The 21,239-nt window shown below is 50.6% G+C and overlaps 1 protein-coding gene across 6 annotated transcripts in view; it reads left to right on the forward strand.

The window, feature by feature from the left end:
• Positions 1 to 20,061, forward strand: part of FCHSD1 (FCH and double SH3 domains 1) — a 24,055-nt gene extending 3,994 nt beyond the window's left edge. The window contains exons 2-21 of one of the 6 annotated variants that reach the window (XM_019506573.1): positions 325 to 422; positions 1,019 to 1,064; positions 7,817 to 7,890; positions 10,357 to 10,501; positions 10,805 to 10,941; positions 11,262 to 11,325; positions 11,929 to 12,057; positions 13,474 to 13,596; positions 13,828 to 13,923; positions 14,095 to 14,211; positions 14,659 to 14,763; positions 15,467 to 15,628; positions 15,879 to 16,007; positions 16,255 to 16,341; positions 16,720 to 16,891; positions 17,493 to 17,699; positions 18,222 to 18,323; positions 18,589 to 18,656; positions 18,931 to 18,996; positions 19,229 to 19,319. In XM_019506573.1, the coding sequence (XP_019362118.1) occupies positions 325 to 422; positions 1,019 to 1,064; positions 7,817 to 7,890; positions 10,357 to 10,501; positions 10,805 to 10,941; positions 11,262 to 11,325; positions 11,929 to 12,057; positions 13,474 to 13,596; positions 13,828 to 13,923; positions 14,095 to 14,211; positions 14,659 to 14,763; positions 15,467 to 15,628; positions 15,879 to 16,007; positions 16,255 to 16,341; positions 16,720 to 16,891; positions 17,493 to 17,699; positions 18,222 to 18,323; positions 18,589 to 18,656; positions 18,931 to 18,990 (2,121 nt within the window). In that variant the 3' untranslated portion in view covers positions 18,991 to 18,996; positions 19,229 to 19,319. Of the gene's footprint in view, positions 1 to 324; positions 423 to 1,018; positions 1,065 to 4,002; positions 4,081 to 4,905; positions 4,985 to 7,816; positions 7,891 to 10,356; positions 10,502 to 10,804; positions 10,942 to 11,261; positions 11,326 to 11,928; positions 12,058 to 13,473; positions 13,597 to 13,827; positions 13,924 to 14,094; positions 14,212 to 14,658; positions 14,764 to 15,466; positions 15,629 to 15,878; positions 16,008 to 16,254; positions 16,342 to 16,719; positions 16,892 to 17,492; positions 17,700 to 18,221; positions 18,324 to 18,588; positions 18,657 to 18,930; positions 18,997 to 19,228 lie in introns of those variants that run through there. The other 5 variants (XM_019506574.1, XM_019506571.1, XM_019506572.1 and 2 more) reach the window with 5 other exon arrangements.
• Positions 20,062 to 21,239: the final 1,178 nt, after the last annotated feature.

The following is a 21,239-nucleotide window of genomic DNA, read 5'->3' on the forward strand; positions in this document are numbered from 1 at the left end:
GCAGCGTGCTCGGCTGTCCCGCGGGCTGCGTGGCGAGGCCGGCGCCGCACGACCCTGCGAGCCTCTCCGCGTGCGAGGAGACGGCTGGTTTGCGCTGCCGGAGCCACCCGGTGGCCGTGCCCCCGGCCCTGCCCTTCCTCCCCGGGTCGCTGCCCGTGCGCCGCCCCAACCTGCGGCTCCTCTGCTGTGACTGGGGCCAGACGCCGCGGTAGCTGGCGTGTGTCTGCAGCCGGAGCTGAGTAGCCTCCTGGTACCTGTCATTGGGGCCGGGAGGAGTGGTGTGCTCAGGAAAAGCAGATCCTGATATACAGACTCCTTTGGCAGGTGAAGTTGAGCCAGGAGGTAAAAGTGCACTTTGCAGAGCAGCTGTCCTGCCTGCAGAACAAGCAACAACGGGACACAGAGCTCTTGGAGGACATTAGGTAAGGACACCAACTTGGCATTGGATCAGTGTATCCCTGTCCAGTGAGCCTCCAGCCCTATCATCCTACCTACAGTCGCAGTCCACTCCTCAGCATATGCCTGATCCCATTCTCTGTGCATGGGAAGGAACAGGGGCAGTGCAGGCTTTCCCCAGGCTGTCTTGATAGGGTTCATCATCTTGCAAGCGCCCATTTGTTCCTTGGTATCTTTGCTGATACTGTTGCTCAGCGTGTCCTAGTGCTGGTTGTGATGGTGGCTTGTGGACTAAATTGAGACTTGCCAGCACATCCAACCTGTGGGCTATTGAGTAGCCATGATATGGTACCAACTTCTAGTCATTAGTGACTTTGAGTTTTGTTGGTTTGGATGATTGGGAAATAAGAAGTACCATGAAGTATTGCCAGCTCGCCTGCAGGTCATCCCCAAGATGCGCCTATTGAAGTGAAATTGGGATGCAGATACGTGGGGAACTGTAAGATGGGCAAGCTGCAATGGAGCTGTGTTGACAGATGATGCATGAGGCCTTCAGCACATCCTGGGGCACAGGCAATGCTGCATATACTTGTGTTGCTTTTATCATGTGTTCTCCCTGCAGGTCCTATAGCAAGCAGAGAGCTGCCATTGAAAGGGAGTATGGGCAGGTAAGATGAGGCAGCTGTATTGCTTTTCCTCATTACTGCTTTTTAGGAAGAGATTTTGCTGAGTTCTTTCAAGTGAAAGTGTGAGCAATTTGAATCATAACATGGTAAAAACAGACCTTGACAAAAGGACTTGAAGGGAGTATAAAAAGACAAATTTTGGCCACCATCCTTAGTCATGACCCACTTGTCATCTTTCAGAGCTCGCAAGAACATCTCACTATTAAGAGGAGAACAGGATCAGCCAGGCTCACCACCTTCAAATTAAAAGCCTTCCTGACTTTGGGATGTCCACAAAACGTCTTTCACAGCACAGTACCTCCTCTGGGTAGAAAAAAATGACAGTGTTCATTTACTTTTTCCAGGCTTTGGTTTGTTTGTACACAAGGGATGGGGAATCTGTCTGACTGTATGTGAGGAAAGGCCTCCACATGGCTGGAGTCCAGTCTGTTCTGAGTCCACTTCAAACAGAAGCTCAAGGTTGGGGTTAGATGTCACACTGTGAGAATAAAGCTACATGACCCCTATCTTACAGGTTACCAAGTGCTTCAGTTCCCATATTTCACAAGGTGCCCCCTCAGCTGTAGTTCAGAGAATCTATCTAAATTGGCTGTGTTGGTTCTGGAGGGGAGGTGTCTTGCTTTATGTCAGGCAGACAGCAGTGTACTAGTCCCCCGTTCTTTATGTTACTGAAGCTAATAAGATGTGATGTCTGTCTCGCCCAGCAGTGACATTTTCCCTGGTGTCAGCTGGTACTTGCTTGGGCTGCCAAGTCTGAGCTGTGTGATGTGCCACACTCTGGAAATCAAGTTGCTTGGCACCTTGGAATGGAGAGCTTCACTTTCTCTCTGCCAAGCTCTCTCCCAGTAGACTTATGCTCATTCCTCCCATTGCCAAAGGTCTGAACTCAGTCCTGGAGAGAGACTAGTTAATAGTTGGTGTCACTAGACTGAGGAGTTCCCCTCCTCCCTTCCCTTTCCCCCTTCCCCCACAAAAAAAGAAAGTTGGCATCGGTGCCTTTATTTTTCCTCTCCTGACGCTTCTCCCTCCTATCCAAGCAGTTTTGCTTCTGGTTAGCTTATGCATGAGAGTATATCTCTTAGAAATAGTCATGTTCTTCCTCTTCTGCACAGGGGCATGTGGGGCCTTTCAGTTGGATTGCTTTCACCCCTGACACTAGAGACCCAACCTGGTAATAGATTCAACTACAATATCAAGAAAAGTTCTTTGCAGTAATTTAGTTTGTATGTCACTTCCACATCCAGGCTCAGTGAAGTGAAAAGGGCTATTTGTGGGACCAGTAGACTGTGGAGTAGGACCCAAATAGGAGCCCTTCATTCAGCAAAATCACAACCTTCCTCTCTGATAATGTATCCTCCTTTTAATCTGGATTTCCCTCTCCTGTTTTGCCTCACCCTGATCAATCTCTTTCATTTGTAATAGAAATATAGGAATCATCATTCCTAGATTAAGGATGGAGGGAGAGGGATACAACAGCAATTGTCAAATATTTGAAAGGCTGCTATAAAGAAGAGGGAGAACTGCCTTATTCTGAGGGCAGACCCTGTAGCAGAGAGGATTTAGGTTAAATTTCAGGAGGAAGAAACTTCTGACAATAGGAGAACAGTGGAATAAGCTGCCCAGGGAAGTTGTGGGATCTCCTGAACTGGAGGCTTTCCAGAGACTCGACAGCCATTTGTCTGGTCTGGGTACGAGTAATGCATCCTGCATTGATGCAGGGGGTTGGACTAGGTGATGTTTGAGTTCCCTTCCAACCTTATGATTCTGTTATTTCAAATGCATCATGGGTCTGGCTCAGGGCCCCTGACGCATATCTTGTTTATGCAGTATTACCCCAAAGAAGTAAATTACTGGCTGAGCCTGGCTGAGGCTGCTCAAGCCCGGAAGCTGGAGAATCCACAGCCTTGGTCCACAGACTGCCTTATAAAGTGCTAGTGGGATTTCCTGTGGACATCTCTGGAATGACTACAGTCCTTCTGATTGATGAAACTTTGGAAGAGTGCCAGTTGGTGCTGTGCAAAATAATGGGATTTCTGGTACTTCAGTGGGTAAACAAAACTTTTTTTTTCAAAATTAACTTTTATTTTTTAAATAAAATTGAAATACATTGTTAAACAAGACATTATTTCACATTGAATATTAATTTAACATGTCAAAAAAAAAATTCAGGTTTTTAAAAATGTTTTAAGGGTTGTTTTTTTTACTGAAACAGTTCTCTGAAATAGACACAAGTTCACAAAATATTTCAGTTGACTTGTAATTTTAGCTGAAAAATGTTATCTGCCTCTACTGCCCAATTCACTTGTTTCCCTCACTAAGTTTGTTGCACACTGTGGCCTTTTAAATACAAAGTACTTCTTCTGAAATTACTTAAGCCATTTGCCTCAGAAACATCCTGTAACAATGAGCCTCATAGGATAACAACCTTGTAGAGAAGCTTTTGCTTTTATTAATTTAGAATATTAATCATTTAATTTCATTGCCCCCCTGTTCTTGGGTGACAAGAGCTTTTCACTGGCCCTCTCAAGCATTTCTTGTTTGATATTAAATTGCTTTAAATTGGCATGTTGTTTCTGCTTCAAAAGGTAGTAACACCAATCCATCCCAAAATTAAACCCCACAAGGAAAAAAACAAATATTGAGCCTACAAGAGAGAGAGAACTTGAGGCAACACAGAGAGAAAGAAGGTTTGAAATGCTGAAAAGAGAGTGAAAACACCCCAAAGATCTGGACTAGTTGAGAGAAAAGTATGGTTGAATTGGCCAGAGGAGAGTAAACTGTGGCAATAAGATGGATGCCTACTGAACAAACCTGAAGCAGTAACAGCTAGAAACTTGTGGGCTCAGGATTTAAAGCTAGGCTCAGACTTTCCAGGAAAGATGAACAGGTGCTGAGACTTTATGAAAATCTCCTTTATAAGAGATGATTCAACCACTGTGATGCCTGGGGAGTTGATGTAGAGAGGAACAGGAAGCAAGAAGAGTGATAGGTATACCAGGTAAGTAGTATTCCTGCTGCTTGGTTTTGTAAGAGAGAGCAAGTGTGAGCCAGCATTCTAGCTCTGTGGGCTTCACCAGCTGGGGTATGAGAGAGAAAGGGGTTTAGACACCATGGGTGCACTGGAAAAATGCTAATTAAAAAGGAAGCAGGAACTCCTTGTGGTGATGCGTGAGGATTGATGGAGACAGGCGTTCTAGTCCTGTTTAAATGTACTTTGTGTAAGAAAGGGTGGAGATGGCCAGGTGGAGATGGCTGCACTAGGAACAGAAGATTGTAAGTGCAGTGTAGGCTCTGCTAGCCAGCAACATGGCCAAGAGAGGAAGCACAGCAGGGCACCAGTCCTGGGAACATTCTAGGACAGACGTGCATGCAGGCTTCCTTCCTGAGAAGATATGCAAGCACCCCAGAAAGGAGGGGTCCATGCTTGCATAAAATAGAGACAGAGTGCCCCCTTCTGAGATACCCATATGTGTCTGGTAAAGGGTATGGTCCTGGGGACTCCCCCAAAGAATAGGGACCTGGCAGTGGGCTGGGAACACAAAGGGGACTGTGCACTCCTGTAGGGCATCCCCTCTCATTTCTTCCTTTTCCAAAGAGACATGGTTGTTCCTGCCATCCCCCTCTGAAAGGCTGTAACCATCCTGTGTTTGGGTCTGGACCTTTTCTTTTGTGAGATGGGTGGTAAGCCAAGCACAGTGGTCAAGCATCAAAGGTGCTGCCTCTTTGCCTTGTGGCATGAAATCCTTTCTCTTTTGTTGCCTACTTGCCCCGATCTAATCTAACCTCATCTTCTCTCTCCTGGCTGCTGCTGGGTGCTAAGCAGATGTCTTCACTGAGCCATTCACACTGAAGTCTAGGTCTCTGTCCTGGGAGGGTACAGCTAACTCCTCACTGAGCAGTTCGTGAGTAACCAGCGCGGGCTGTCTGCTGTGTGTTGTGTTCCACCTGTCTCTCAGTGCCATCTGCTGTGTATAATCCCATTACCTAGCTGGGTTTCTCCAGCCTTGATTAACCTAAATCATTCTGTTGTCAGCAAAGCTATCTGGCCTGCAAGGTTATTAATAGCCCAGACAGGACCCCAGGCAGCCTTTCTGTTGGATGTTCACTCTAGTGTTATGCTTATTATTCTCCACCAAGCTTGAAATGGGAGGCACGAATTTTGATACTCTCTCAGATTCCTCAGACCCTCTTCTATGCCTAAAATTTCTTATTCTTAGTCTTGGCTGGAGGAGAAGAATTTGGAACATAGCAAATTAAATGGACAAGCTGTTTCAAAATTACTCTGGTCTCTGGAACATCACTGGCTTTTCAGCTTGTGCAGGAGCTCTTACCTCTCTCCTTTATTTTTTCATTGCCTTTATGGATGACAGTTGCCTTTCCAGTGCTGTTGTTTGGGCAGACTCTTGGCAGCAGCTCCATAGTAAAACCTATACTAGGAGGCTCCTGAGAACAGCAGATGTTCCAATGACCACAAGATCTGGAACCCTTGTGAGCACTGAGGGTCATTGACTTGTACCCTTAGGCCTACTCTAGGCTGCAGACATGCCAGTGGAATTCCAGTTCTACTGGCACAACTCTATACCCACACCAAAGCTTTTCTGCAGTGATGGGGCCCTCTTTCTGCCAGAGAGTTGCACCATCTCTTGCCTAGTGGAGTAAGATGGTTGCCACCAACTTGCAGAAAGCATGGTAGTTTCTATCATGGATTCTGCTATGGTCCATTCAGCAACTGATATCTTCCTAGGGTGCACTTCATGCTATGGCAGCACAGCTGCTGCAGTGGAGCCACACAGCATGCACACTGGCAATCTTACCTGGAGTGATCTCTGTTGAGTCCAGCATCAGGCAGAGACTTTGGTGGTTCAGCTCTCTCCTGCTGTCCTCTCTGGTACTCTTTGCATGTCACCTCACTGGATGAACGGATTCCATTCTGGAGGAGAGCATGCCAACCTTCCAGTAGGCTTACATGAATCATCTATTTATTGGGCTTTTTCTACATGGAAAGCTTGTATCACTTGGGCATTTATACACATACCTTTTGTCCCACGATGCACCGAGCATCCACTGCTTCGGAACAGATTAATCGAGTCTGCTCTGCACATAAGTTGATGTGAACTGCATTGCTCCACATGCAGTTGTATAAGCGGCAAAATGCATGTCAGCACACAAAAAATGGCAGCAGTGTGCTTTTGAACTAAAACACTGTCTACGTGTTTTAGTTCAAAAGTGTGCTGCTGCCATTTTCTCAGCAGTGACACGCATTTCACCACTTATACAACTGCAAGCGCTGCAGCGCCAGGCACTTTTCAAAGCACCTGGTGCTGTGGCGCTTGCATGTGTAAAAGTGCGCTTTAACTTTAGTTGGGTTTTAAACTGATGTAATTATGTTGGTGCAATCCCTGTGTGGATGCTTTTGTTTACAAAGCAGGCTACTTCAGTTATACTTAATCTTGTCCAATTCCACCCAAGTGACAAAGGAGTGGTTTACATCAGAATAAGAGCAACTGCATGAGGTGGGGAGGAGGTATGCAGCTTTTTCTACGATGGTGGAAATTCACAAATAGGGTTGAACCACAGTGATGAAAGTCACAGAGGTGCTAGGCTGTACCTGCTGGGACAGGCTGACCTGTCTGCCTCCCCAAAGGCCTCTCAGCCCAAACAGGTAACATCACCAAAGTCATGGCGCAGGATGCCAAACCTTTTGGCTCTGGGATGGCACAGGCTTGACAAGGCCTATGTTTTAGAGTGGTACACATAAGTAAAATGCATTGCTCCAGCAGCACAATTCAGGTATTTGGGAAAGTCCCTGGACATTGTGTTAGGCAGACATGGAGCTGTGTTGTGGCTGCAGGTGCTATGCTGCTGCGCTCTTTGTGGACTTCAGGGTTTCTTGTTTGTTTCTGTCACCTGTCTTGAAGGCTGGCAATCTGCCCTGCCCTGAGGAGGCTTCTAATTGCTTAAGGTGTGTGTGTGCATTCATGCATGCTCCAGTTTGGCTGTCACCCACATAGCTAGGATTTCTTCGCATTTTATAGGTGCATTTGTTTTTGCTTTCTTCCATCTTGACTTGTTGCTAGCCTCCCTTCAGCTCAGATTGTCCTCTTGCTTTCCCTCCATCTTTCTCTTCCATGTCATCTTTGTAGGAGTCCATAACAGATTCAAAAGTGAAAAAGCCACACAATCACAATATGTTCTTGCCTATTTACTTACTGTCATACAGAGCACAGTATCCTAGATCTGGTTTCAGGGGGCTCCCAGGCCTTCCCAGCAGGAGGCACTGTAGGAAGAAGTGCAGTAGTGCTTGCTCCTCATTACTCCATTTTTTACCCCTCCCTGAAGGAGGCACTGGAAGGAAAGGGGTGTGGAGTGCCTAGGTCTGGGCCTGTACTCTGCTGACTACCTGTAAAGCCATGATTAGTGCTGTCTTTGTATCCCTGCTATCTGGTATGGGGAATGACTTCCTGGTGCTTTTGGCTGCAATACAGTAGGAGGAGAGCTGTGGTCTCAGGGCCCGGAGAGTGGGGAGCTGTTGAACCAGCAGGTTGAGGAGTTTGGTGTAGAAGCATGAGTCCTGTCAGGGAGCATCCCTCTGCCCTTGCTGTTCAGGATCTCCAGGTAGAGCCCTTGGTTGGGCAAAACAGATGAGGGGAGTTCATAGAATCATACAAGTAGGGTCGGAAGGGACCTTGTAGATCTTCAAGTCCAACCCCTAGTGACCTCATATTTGTTTGCAGGCACTCCAGAGGCTGGCAACTCAGTTCCTGAAGAGAGACTGGCAGCGGGGCCGAAGTGAACTCAGCGACTCCAGGTGGGACAGCTGGCCAGGGAGCAGGCAGATAGTGCTGGGGTGGCCTCTTGCTCTGTCACCATGAGGTGCTGTGAGCAAACTCTAGCCATAGGGACAGTTCTCACAGTTTAATCCTAGACTTCCCAGCTGGAGGCTCTGTAAAGAGCAGTTTAGGAGCACGGGCTGTTGGTGAGCTCCTGGCTACTCCAGCCCCAGTCTCTTCCAGCAGGGAGTGCTGGAGGGGGAAGCAGGAGCACTGGCTGTGGAGAGGTCCCAGATGGTTCAGGCTGAGAGCGGAGCGTCGGAGATCCCTGGCAGGTGCCCTTCTACATCATTGACGTTCTGACAGTGCCAAACACTGAGCAGTTTCCCCAAATCAGGAGAGGATGCCAGAGGTCACTGCCCTTGAAAATTTGATTACTTAAAGTTGCCTAAATGTGGACTTTACCACGCTATAAACTGCATTTTTTTTAAATCCTGTCTGAGAAAATTTTAACAAACAGAGGACAGAGTGGGCTGTAAAAGGAAGAGAGCACCACAGTCAGGGGAACTGGAGTGGACAGGTTTGCCCTGCTGTGGAACCATAGAAATTAAGCCAGGCTGAGAAGTGGGTGTTATGGGCAAAGTGTACTGGATACCAGAGGAATTTCTGGGGTTTGTGTGTGTCTATATTGGGCTGTACCCAAGGAGTATCAGTGTCAGGGAGAATTTGGCTAAGTCCCATGGGGTGTGGGAACATCTGGGGCAGGGTGCCTATATCCTGGTTTAGATCCCATGGTATACATGTACTGCTAAAGAGTAGAAACCAGTATGAACTGGCTGTGGAACTCTCCTTGGATTCCCATACCCCAAGCCCATGCACTCTTAAAAGCTGCCATGGTCACCTCAGAGACAGCCCTTTCTGCAGAACAAGTGACACTGATGTAAGATCCTCTCATCCACCACAGCCACTTTGGTGGTGAAACATGGCAAGGCTTAGTAGTGCACTCTGCACATGTGTGTACAGAATGCAGTGCAGACACACTGTGAGCTTCCTCAAGCCCCAGGGTGAAATGTGCTCCCACCTAGTGATGTCCAGAGTGAATTTCTTTCTATTATACGGGGGAGGGGGGGAAGAGGGGCAGGGGCATCTTTGGCTGTGAGAGGAGGGCAAGACTTGACAAGCATAGATGCAAGGAACTTGATTCATGCAACAGGAGTTGCCAGGAAAAGGCTCTAACACTGCAGTGTTTGTATTAGAGAGAGGTCTATGTAAGGACCAGTGTTAAATGAACAGTGGGGGTGGTATAAGAAACAGGGAGAGTGGTCCCTCCCCTCCAGGACTTTAAACTGGGGACCATTATCCCCCTGTCTTGCAGCTCATGCAGTAAGCTAGAAGACAGAGGTGTTTACTGGACTAAGGATGGTGTGACTGCATCCCCTCCTGTGGTAATGAAAGGCAGCCAAGCTCTGCATGCAGGGATCTGGAGAGTCAGGGTTCTGGCAGAAGGCAAGGAGGAGATAGGACGGAAGATGAAGGTACTGGGGAGTGGCAGTGCTTCAGAGGTGGCACTGACCTGACTCACTAATGTAGCCTGTCTTGGAAGAGAAGGAGAAGCCAGTGGCAGAGGGATCAGCAAGACCATGCCATGAAGGCTGGGTGGGAACAAGGAACAGAGGTGAAGCAGTGGGTCCATGAGGCCAGACCGGTAAGGAAGAGGGGAAGTAAAGGGCCATGTTGGGGATGGATGGATTAGCCTAAAGGTGTTGATCAGAGATGTGGGGGAGTTATGATGATCAGGAGCAGAGGCAATATGGCAAGTACCTGTATCCAAGAGGATTGCTGCAACTGCCATCTGTAATATTAAGGGCTGTGCTATGGCTAAGAGAGTGAGGGGGCACAAGGAAGTCATTGTGCAAGGTTAGCCCTCGTCATTCTTCTGCATTGGCCCCTGAGAAGCAAGCCAGCATTATGGTGGGGGGTGACTGCATGCTGTCTAATGGTACCATTTTCCTGGGTCAGGCTTCTTAAGAGATGCCAAAGGACAGAATGAAGCAGTGATTGTGCTGCTTGTGTGGCTGACTCAGCTGTGTGCAGGATGGGGCTTGGCTTGGGAGCCTCAGGCAGATGGATGCATGAGACACTGTTCAGTGGTCCTGACAGGCTGGGCCTTGAATACAGTGGAGCATAATGGCCCTGGATCAATGTGGGACTGCAAGCCTGTAGGAACAAGCCTGTTTGATTAGGCTGAGAAGAGTAGCCCTGGGCGATCTTTTTAAAGAGAAAAAGGACCCCTAGCCCTGTAGAGCCAAGGGATGCTTCCAGGTGTATGTACTGAGGGGAGGGGCTGGAGCAGGGCCAGCAGGGACACAGGATGCCTGCAACTGACTGCATGGAAGGGGAAGAAAATAAAGGGCTCCATCTCCTGAAAGGGCCAGTGGGGAGCTGCTCCGAGGAGTGGAAGAGCAGGTGCCATCATGACTGTTTGTGGTGACAATTCCCCGCAGGAGTGCCTTTGCAGTCTGGAAGGGCGTGATTGACAGCACCATGTGTGTGGGGCAGGCCAGGGTCACAGCCTCAGAGAACTACCGTGGCATGGCTCTGGAGGTGGCCAAGACCACCCGCATGTCCAAGGAGCACCTGCTCAAAAAGGTACTTTCCGCAGAGAGTAGATGTCAGCCCTGCAAGGGATGGTGGGAACACCCCCAGTGGCTGTTGGTACAGGGGGCCCTTTGTGTCAGTCAAGAGTGTAGAGCTACCACACGTGAGAAAGGGGGTAGGAGGGAGCTAGAGTTGATGGGGTTCATCCCTATTTTTGGCCACAGGAGGAGGAAATGGGGAGGGTCATGTTGGCAGAAAGAGGCAAGAACACCACACTGCTGGAGGGGGAGAGGGAGGGGGAGCAGGATGGGGGTGAGGCTAGTGTGGGTGGGCTCATTCCCCTCTCTGCCTCAGAGCATGGAGCAGTTGCAGAAGGTGCAGGCAGAGTTCCTGGAGACTGTGAAGGAGGTTGGCAAGTCCAAGAAGCAGTTTATGCATCTGCAGCGGGTCAGCGAGGTGGCCAAGGAGAAGGCAGCTGATGTGGAGGCCCGGTAAGTAGCTTCCACCAGTAATGCAGACCAGGGCAGGGTGATCCTAAAAGGAGACCCGGTAGAGGGTACAGTAGTGTAGCACCTTGTGCTGGAGGTGTTTGAAGGGTCTGCAAGCATATGACCCCAACCCCTGTTTTCAAAAGGAGAGACTCTCTTCTCCCTGGGGAGGGGGTGTGGCTGAGCTACAGTGGCAGAATGATCTGTGGGGCAGGAGAGGGCTCCCTCAGGATAGGGCCACCATCCCTGGTGTGGTTGGATAGGGAATGGGGAAAAGGCACTTGCCATGCTGAGGTAACAGACGCCTGTGTCCTTTTTCACAGACTCCAGAAGAGTGACCACGGGATATTCCATACCAAAGGCAGTCTGCAGAAACTCAGCAACAAGGTCAGAGACTACAGTCATCTACCTCCTAGCTTCCCAGCTTGTTTTGGGGATCCAGTGTGAGAAGCGCCTTCTGGATGCAGTGGGGTTAGGTAGATCATACATCCCATTTTCACCAGGGTAGTCCAATTTTAAACACGTGTCCTGGGCATCCTGTTGGCTTGGTCAGATGACTGGTTTTTGTCCTACTGTCAATGGGAATGGGGTGGCAGAGGTACTCTCCAGCCAGGGCATGCAGAATGGGAATATCAGTCCTCTGGCATCCCAGAGTGTTCTGGATTTCCCACCCCATGCTCTTTGGTGATCTCAGGTGAGACTGGAGCTCAAAGACAGTTGAACCCGCGAGAGGGGTTGGGGTTAGGGGAGGAGAAGAGAAGAAGCATGTTGGATACAAAGCTTGCTGGGGGAGGGGTGTGCATGGAGCTGTGGGGAGGAAGTCCTTGTAGTGGCAGTTGTAGGATTAGGAGTTGATTTTTGGCAGGCTGGCAGAGGAGATGGTAGCATCTGGAGCTGGTTTAGGCAGGGTGGGGGCACGGTTCTGTGGAGCATTGTTCCCTGCTTCTTTACCCAGGTGCTGCCTGCCTTCCTTTCCTCCCTCCCCTGCAGTTCTCTGGACAACTGGCACAAAATGCACAGCGGCTCGCAGCAGCACAGAATGAGTACCTGCTGACCCTGGGGGCTGCAAATGCCCACCTGGAGCACTACTACTGCACAGAGCTGCCCTCAGTCATGAAGGTGGGATCTCTGCTAGTTCCTCTCCTCAGATCAAGCAGAGCTGACCTGAGGTGCTCATGGGTTCCCTTCAGCCCTGCCTCCAGGGCAGTGTGGGGGCCAGGGATGAGCTCCAATGGCTCATGAAAGCAGTGGGGGTCTAGCTGTCCTCAATCCTGGGTTCTGTTGCCAGCACTTGCCTGACTGCCTGTCTCTAGCTCTGAGCTCTGAGTCCGTAAGGGAAGGGTGGCGCTGTGACAGATGTTCTTGCTCAACTTTGGTTCCCAGGAGCTGGCAGCAGGTGTCTCTGCTGTGACAGAATTGAGGGCCCTGGAGTTCAAAAGCAATCCCTTTTAGAAAGCACCTGCAAACCCCTGGCTCTGGGAGACTTGATGCCTTAATGGGGCAAAGTTCCCTGTTTGTGCTTGGGCGAGGTCTGGTTACATCTCCTACATATGCAGCTGCTCCCTTGGATCTGCCTTTGAGAACAGAGGGGTCTCATTTAGCTCTGGAAGATTTGCCACTGCTTCCTTGTACTTGCACTGTGTACTACTGCAGTCAGGGACCCTCCTCTGCTGCACATCTTGGCAACCATGGGCCTCTGCTGCCTGCCCTGGTGATGCAGGGAAGGGAGGGGGGAGTCCATGATTACTGCTAACGGGGAGCCCCAGCTCCATGTCTCAGAGGGAGGGAAGATGTGCTCTGCTGGAGAAATTCTCCAGTTCCTCAGTGGGGCAGATTGTGCAGAAAAGTCTTTCATTAGCCCATGGCAGGCTGCCTGGGGAAGGCTGGGGCGATGAGGGCCCCTTACCTCACCAGATGATCATGCCTGCTTCCCACAGCACCTGTAGAGAGGCTGAGACCAGAATAGGTAGATATGCCCGCTGCAGCCAGCACTCCTACCTTGTTCCTGACAGCAACCCTGGCTGAGAGGTGCTATAGCTAGAGCAGCTGGGAAGTCCCTCAAATACTTGTGTGCCAGTGGTTGATGCAATGGGGAGGGAAATTAGGAGAGGTTCTAGCTTTTCCCAAGTTCAGCTGCGTCTCCAGCCTGTTAACTAGTTGGTCATCCTGTCCTGTTCCATTCTTTCCCTGAAATGGCCCTGAGTGCTGGTGTGGCAGCCACAGGCCACTATCAGCCCAAACCCAGCTAACCCTTTTGTAAGGCTGACCACTTCCTTCTGAATGTCAGTTGGTCTTCTTGCCCCTTACCTGGATGGCCTTTACCTCAGCAGATCCCTCTGCCCTGAACTGTCTGACTTGGAGTGAGAGAAGCTCGCACCTCTGAGTAGGTTTGCCAGCTTCCCCAATTCATGTGATTGCCTCCAGGTCCCTGAGGACACCTCCTGGTAAGGGAAGAGGAACCAGAGGGCTTTTCAGAGGAGTGGTGCTCTTTCTGTCTTTTCCCTACTGTAATGTGTTGGATTCTGGTTTCCCCAGGCCCTGGATGGTGACCTCTATGAGTGGCTCCGGGACCACATGACCCTTATCAGCCAGACAGAAATTGAGACCTGTCACATCACACAAGAGCGGTTCCATGGGGTCCTGGAGGCATCCACACAGGTAACAGCATCCATCCCTGCTGGCTGCCCCCCAAGTTCCAGCTGATGGCATAGCACTACCTACAGGCCAGGTGTGCCTGTGCATGAGGAAGGGAGTTGCAGCAGCCGGGTTGTTGATTCCTGCACCTATGGCAGTTTTTTCCGAGTTCTGGGTGACAAGCTGTGAGATGGCCCCTGGCCATTTTGCTCTCTGTTCCCCAAAGCACCCCCTCACTCTCTTATGCTACTACAGGTGTGCCGGGAGCAGAACCTCCTCCTCTTCCTGCAGGACCACACCGCCTTCACCCTAATGCCCAAGCAGCACTTCCAGCCTGAGGGTATTAACAAGGTAAAACAGGAGGTCACTTCACTTGGTGTTGGGGGTTGTGAAGCTTGAAGTCTAAGCTTCCCACAACCACACTGGCATAGCCTCAGCTGGCCATTTTTCCTGGAGCTGGAAGGAAGCACCAGAGCCCCAGGTGGAAGGTGCATACTCTGACCATGATGGGCTGTTCTCCAGGTATGCCTTCTAGAACCACCAAGTGGCAGCGCTGGAGAGAGTGGCTTGGAGAAGGAGGCACGGCGATGGGCCACCAGAACAGCCAGAGATTATAAAATAAAGACTCATAGTGGACAGGTGAGTGTCCAGAGCTTCCCAGAATTCTCATCTGTACCAGGAGGATCATGTGGTGAGATGATGGGGAACTTGTTCTGATGTGTCAGATCAAGGGGAAAACCTAAAGTTCTGGATCTATGTCTCCAGACCCTAAGTGATTGCCTTTCCCTAGGACACTCCCGTTGGGCTTATGGCCAATGGGTTTTTGGCCTCAGCTGGGAGAGCTGCTCCTTTAGCTTGTGGTAACTGAGAAGGGAACCCACAACAGAATGGCTTGTTCTTTGCAGGGTTAAGAGCCCCCAAAATAGGTGGCCAAAAGGTCACGAAGTGCTTGTCACTTCCCCTAGGGGGAATGGTCCTGCTGTGAGCAGTGGGGTGGATTAGATGACTTCCTGAGGTCCCTTCCAACCCTAATTTTCTATAATTCTCTGAATGTCTGGTGACTCACTATAACTTGTGCCTGTACAGGTGCTCCAGAGGATGGAAGCCAGGAGGCAGCAGGCCTCAGAGGCAGAGGTGGCAGGCATGGAGAAGAGGATGGAGGAAGTACGAGAGAATGTCCGGAAAGCAGAGGTGTGTCTTGGCTACTGGCAAGGTGTTCTGGGGGTCTGTGTGCCCTGTCTGCACCATGTGTGCATTGGGCTTTGGGTTCCTGAACTGAAGCACAGGCAGGTACAGCCCTAGGCTGGACGCTGCTGGTATAATGGAGTTCTCTGACTATCCCTGGAGAACTGGGACATTACTGAGCAGAGGGGGTGAACAGAATGTGAAAAGATGGTGGTATGGCAGGGATGGGAGCAGGACCTGGTGGAGTAGCATTCTCAATGCAGTAGTGGAGGCAAGGGGGAGGAAGTTTGAGGGCTTGGTATGGTGTTAGTCACTAGGTTGAAGGGGAAAGTGTTATTGTATAGAACACAAAATGCCAAGCTAAGGTCCCCAAGCTGGGGTCTACAGCACCCTGCTAGGCTTGCTCTTCTCTAACTCTAGGTAGCAATTAAACCTGTCTACGTGTGCTACTAGCTGGCAGTTGGGAGTGGGGTGATGAGCAGCTAGGGGGACAATCCCTTCCTTTCAAGATATTTGTTACCCTTTGAATTTATTTAGGCTGTGGCTGTGTGGTGTCTGGGGTGTGGCAGGCTCAGTGCTGCCTATTAGTGACGTGTAGGGGGTGCACGTGGGTGCACGTGCACCCCCTGAGATTGCAGTGTACCCCCTGAGAAAAGTGCCGCCAACGCTGAGGTGAGGACTGACAAGCAGTCATACTCCATGCCTGCAGGTCAGCAAAGTGAAGGCTGATGCCCGGTTGACTCTGCTGCGCCAGACTGGCCTTGATGTGGATGCCTGGCTGTCAGGAGCCATGGGGCAAGTACTGGAGGAGCTAGAGCAGGAGCGGCGGCTGAGTGAAGCCCGCAAGTCCAACAGAGAATCCACCACCATGGTGAGAGCTGCCCCTGTGTCTGGGCTAGGACAAGACAGGGTCAGGAGGGAGGTCTGGGATTTCATCTGCAGCTGGACTGCTGTTTGGGCAGAAGAGGCTCTTAGAGTATGTGCAGCCTAAACAAAGAATCTGTGGACTGGAAGGGATGATTGTACTTGTGTCAGGACCTGTGTCTGCATGATCTGGCTGTTCCGTGTGGTGGGTGACATTGGTTGGACACAGCACTCTCTGATGCTAGGCTTGTTGCTAGGCAGAAGAATTGGATTTGGCAGAGTTTGAAGACTATGATGATGATGTGGATCTGTTTGAGGATACAAGCCCCAGCGCTGGCACTACCCGTACCTATCCCTACACCTGCAGGGTTATCTTTGGGTACCAGGTAAGGGCACCATCTCCCTGGGCCTTTGGTACTATACACACAAAGAACCTGTTGCACAACACTACATGCTTGGATATCAGGATCTCATCTCCAAGACTTATAAATATTTACTGGCACCATGCGTGGGCAGGGGGTACTCTTTGTGCTTAGTCTCTGGTAATGCACTTCTCCAAGGGTTCGGCAGCCGTTCCCCTGGCTGCAGGGAGCACAGCTGCTGATTTGTACTGTGACTTTGTGTGTCCCTGAGCAGGCCTGCCAAGCTGATGAGCTGTCCATCTCCCAGGGGGAGGAGCTCGAAGTTATTGAGGATGGTGACATGGAAGAGTGGGTCAAGGTGGGTACAGGGTAGCTGGGACACGTTTGATGGAGTGTGGCAGGTGAGGGACCATCTCAGGCTCTCTACTGCAAGGAAGGAGCTGTCCAATCTGTTCTGCCTGGTAGAAGCAGTTCTGGGGTGGGCTTTAAAATCTGGCTGTCTTGGGTCTGTCTCCCCACTGTGTTTTGCTTGTGGCTTGGGCTAGGGTTGGGAGAGAACTGCTATTGGCACTGGTGCTGAGCCAGCAGACCACCAAATCACTGCTGCCTGGCCTCAGAAGCTGGCCACTGTCTCCTGATACAGTGAGGCTGAGGCAGGGGCAGTTGGGCTGGCTCCAGCACCAGCGTGTTGTTGAGATTCTTAACTCATGTTCTCTTGCCCTGTGGCCACCTCCAGGGGCGCAACAAGGTGGGACAGATTGGCTACATACCTGAGAAGTACCTGCTGGTGCTGGACTCCATGGGGAATGAGCAGAGGTCTGGGAGCTGGAGGGAGGGCCCCTCTGAGACTGCAGTGGACAGGGAGCTCACGAACATCATGAACACAGAGTTGGTGCTGGAGCCAGGAGGTGGGTGGCTTGCTGGGTTTCCTAGGACTGCATGTAAGGGCCTGAGGATAAATGGGGCTGTCTGTGTGTAGGAGATGCCCCAAGGCTATGCAGATGTAAGAGGCTCTATATGTTAATGAAGGAGTTTGCCCTATCAGCCCTTGTGTCCCTGCTGTGGCCATTCCTCTGTGACTTGACCCTATCCTGCATTTTGGCTTGGAGGGATGGATTTGTGTCTTGGCCACAGAAATGGGCACAGTTCCTGACCGTCTCCCCCAGGGCCTTTGGCAATGCCTCATATGCCTGATTTAGGACAACCTGAGAATCTTATTTCCAGTGATGCTGAGTGTCTTCAGTTCCTACTGATTCTGACCGCAGCTTTGAGCATTTAATACCTCCCAAAGCAGGGACCCACTATCTTGTGTGTTTCAGTATCCCCATCCTCAGCAGGACAAGGACTATTTGGGAATATGGGAAATGGCTAAAGAGGATTCTCCAAGGTGGCAAGATGCCAAGTTCTGTCCCAGGTGGTAGCAGCTGAGCTGGGCAGGTGGGGTTGGTGTATGTTAGGTGCTGAGCAACAGTGTGCTGCTCCCTGATGCAAGCTCTGCTCTCTCCATAGTGTGGCTGGTCCGAGCCCTCTATGACTATGAGGGACAAAGTGCTGAGGAGCTGACCTTCCCTGAGGGAGCCATAATCCAAGTACTACCCAGGGAAGAGGGGGATGTGGATGACGGCTTCTGGAAAGGAGACTTCAATGGGCGCATTGGGGTCTTCCCTTCACTGGTGGTGGAAGAAATAACAGGAGCTGGAGGAGCTGCTGGGCAGGTTGGTCTCTGTGTCCCCATGCCCCAGCTAGCTGGACAGTTCTGTTTGTCTTCCTCTAGGATAGACTGATGGCCAAATTTGCATTGTGACAGTCTCAGCTCCCAGCATCATGCAGTTGACCCAGGACTGGGTCCAGAACACTTTGAAATGGTGCTGGAACTGCACTGTCAGCCTGTTCAGCTAACTGGGAACAGAAGTAGTTCAGGTCTTCAGTGCAATCAAGTCCTGTGTTCCCTTCCCCTCCCAGAGCAGGCAGAGTGGCATGTGCTGGGGGAGCCCAGGACTGGAGAACCACGCACATGGCATGCCCAGGAGGGGCTAGAGCCTTCCCTTTGCCTTGCAAACAAAATGCATTCCCACCTCTGCTAATGCCAAGTCACCCAATTCACATGTAGATAGATTGTTGCTCCACATGAGGAAGTCTCCCCCTGGCCTTGTCTCCAAAGCTCTTCTGCACTGTTTCCAGCTCTGTATCTGTGAGCCTTGTGGCAGCTGCTGCCCTTTAATACCCTACATTTGTATCTCCAGGAGCTCTCTTCACCATCTCCTCCGGCTTTCTCTCCTCCAGTACTTCTGCCTGGTGCCAGGCCGGGCTCCAGTCCTTCTCCAGAAGTGCTGCTAGGAGGTGAGTGCCTCATGGGTTACAGCCCTTTGGCTGCAGTACCATGTTTCTTTTTTTTCTGTGAGCTGTTATTGGTGGAAGGGATATTGTTAGGAGATGCCATAACCTTGCCAAGTCTATAAGGTGTCTTTGGTGGGAAGCTGGAATAGGGAGGGTACAGGGAGATGGGTTTGAATGCATCTTAGGGAGGGAAGTGGGGGAGGGTGCTTGGCCTGTACAGAGAGCAAGACTGTGTGTGTCCTGTCCTTAACCCTTTTTGTCTTTCTAGGCTGCAGGCAGGATGGCACAGCCAGTGAGCACAGCTCTCCAGACCTGACTGCTGCACGTATCCGACCAGTAAGAGTGTTCTGGACCAAGGCAGGATGGGGTGACTGGGAGAATTTTTTGCCCCCAAAGTGGAGTGTGAGAACAGGATTTCTCTGGGCCTCACCTCATGAGCCCCCAGAAGTACAAATGCCTCTCTGCCCCCCATCCTCTCCTCTCAAATGTCATTATGTCCCTCTCCCCTGGTACCTGCATGCCCCTCCCCTTCCTGTGCTAGCATTGCGTTGTAATCCTTCCAGTCCTTCTACTAAATATGCTTGTTGTTTGCTTCCTGCCTCTCCCACAGTTGCTCCACACCTCAGCATGGCCATCTGGGAGCTGCTGCAGAGCTTGCTGCATCAAGTAGCTCAAGGTTGGCTTGCTGTGCATGCTGTTCCCTCTGCTGTCACAGGTCCCAACGCTGGGAGAAGGCCTTGACCACTGATGCCTCACTTAACTTTGGCTCTGCAGGAGAGGCCTGGTGAATCCTACAGCGTGCCCCAAGGGTGGGAGATGTGGGGAGAGTGTTCCAGTGCCAAGCTGAGCAGATGCAGTGCTGTACCAGGGACTAAAGCGCCTTGTGATCACTCTCTGTCTCTCCACAGCTTAGAGCACCACCTCCCCCTCCTGCCAAGGCTCCTGAAGCTGAGCCTGAGCTACACCTCAGCTGACTGCTCCCAGGACCTGACGCAGATCCTTTGGCTCCTTCTGGAACAACCCAATGCCTCCAGCTTGGAGCTGAGCGCACAGCCTGCAAGTCACCTGAGCCAAACTGCTGTTATAAGAGCCCGTGGATGGACGAGCTTCCCGCTGCTTCAGCATCTGCCCTTCTCCACAACCAGCAGCAGAGCTGTAGCTGCAATAGGGTGCAAGTTTGTCCCCCACAGCCTCTGCTCCTGCCCTGGCTGTCTTCACTGTGCCTACACAAGGACTGCAGGGGTCTTTTAGGGAAAACAGAGCACTGTTAGACATTGATTGTTTCTTCCCTCAGCACCAAGGAGGGCTGAAGTGGCAGGTCCCCCCTCTCCTCTCCCCTCCTGCTGGGGACATCTCCAGCAGAGGCCGCCATGTGGAAAGTGCTTCACCTGAAGTCTGAAAAGGGGCCAAATGCCTGGTACCAGCTGTCTGCTTCCTGCGTTCCAGCCTGCTGGGGCACTGTCCCCAAAGGTTCTGTCCTGCCGTGCTCCCATGTGGTGTGACTCCCTGCTGTCCTGTGAGAGTTGATCCTGCCCTTCATGAGCCAGGTATCTGAGGCTCCTGTTCCCTGCCCCCAACTCCCTTGCTCACATGCTTTTAGCTGGCATTTCTATATATTTCTCTTAACAGATGCTGAGAGGTCATTCCCTGCAGAACTTGTCCCTCTGCCTAGCCTCAGGATAGAATCATAGAAAATTAGAGGTGGTAGGGACCTCAGGAGGTCATCTAGTCCAACCCTCTGCTCAAAGGAGGACCATCCCCAACTAGATCATCCCAGCCAAAGCTTTGTTGAACCAGGCCTTAAAAACCTTCAAGGATGGAGATTCCACCACTTTTCTAGATAACCTATTCCAGTGCTTCACCACCCTCTTAGTCAGGAAGTTTTTCCTAATATCCAACCTAAACTTCCCTTGCTAAAACTGAAGAAACTGCTCCTTGTTCTGTCATCACTGAGAACAGTCCAGCTCCATCCTTCCCACCCTTCAGATAAAGGCAACTATCAAATCCCCCCTCAGTCTTCTCTTCTGCAGACTAAATAAGTCTGGTTCCCTCAGCTGGGGCACATTCCTCATAAGTCATGTGCCCCAACCCCTAACCATTTTGTTGTCCTACACTTGACTCTCTCCAACTTGTCCACATCCTTTGTGTAGTGGGGGACCCAAAACTGGACACAGTACTCCAGGTACAACCTCACCAGTGCTGAATAGAGAGGAATAATTACGTCTCTTGATTTGCTGGCAACATTCTTACTAATGCAGCCCAGTCTGCTATTAGCCTTCTTGGCAAGAAGGGCACACTGTTGATATATTCAGCTTACTGGACACTGTAAGCCCCAGGTCCTTTTCTGCAGAGCTTCTGCTTAGCCAGTTGGTCCCAAGCCTGTAGGGGTGCATGGGACTCTTCTGTCATATCCTAGACCTACCCTCCAGTGTATCTATTACACACTGCAGCTTAGTGTCATCCACAAAATTGCTGAGATGCACTCCATCCCATCTTCCAGATCATTAATGAAGATATTGAACAAAACTGGCCCTAGGACCAACCTGTGGGACACTCCACTTGATACTGGCTGCCAAACAGACATTAAGCCATTGATCACTACCCTTTGAGCCCAACAATCCAGCCAGCTTTCTATCCACCTTACAGTCCATTCATCCAACCCATACATTCTTAGCTTGTTTGCAAGAATGCTGTGGAAGACTGTATCAAAAGCCTTGCCAAAGTCAAGGCCAGGTTCTTTGGGTAGAGGTGATATCTTTTACTAGACCAACTGAGTAGTTGGAAAAATATTCTTTGCAAGCTTTCGGGGACAATCACACTTCTTCAGGCAAAGGAACAGAAGAAACTCCCTATGCCTAAAGAAGGGTGATTGCACCAAAAGCTTGCAAAGAACCCTTTTTCCCAACTACTCAGTTGGTG

Source organism: Gavialis gangeticus, unplaced genomic scaffold (assembly GCF_001723915.1).
Source record: "Gavialis gangeticus isolate Ggan-Ray unplaced genomic scaffold, GavGan_comp1, whole genome shotgun sequence".
In the NCBI taxonomy this organism is placed as follows: Eukaryota; Metazoa; Chordata; order Crocodylia; family Gavialidae; genus Gavialis; species Gavialis gangeticus.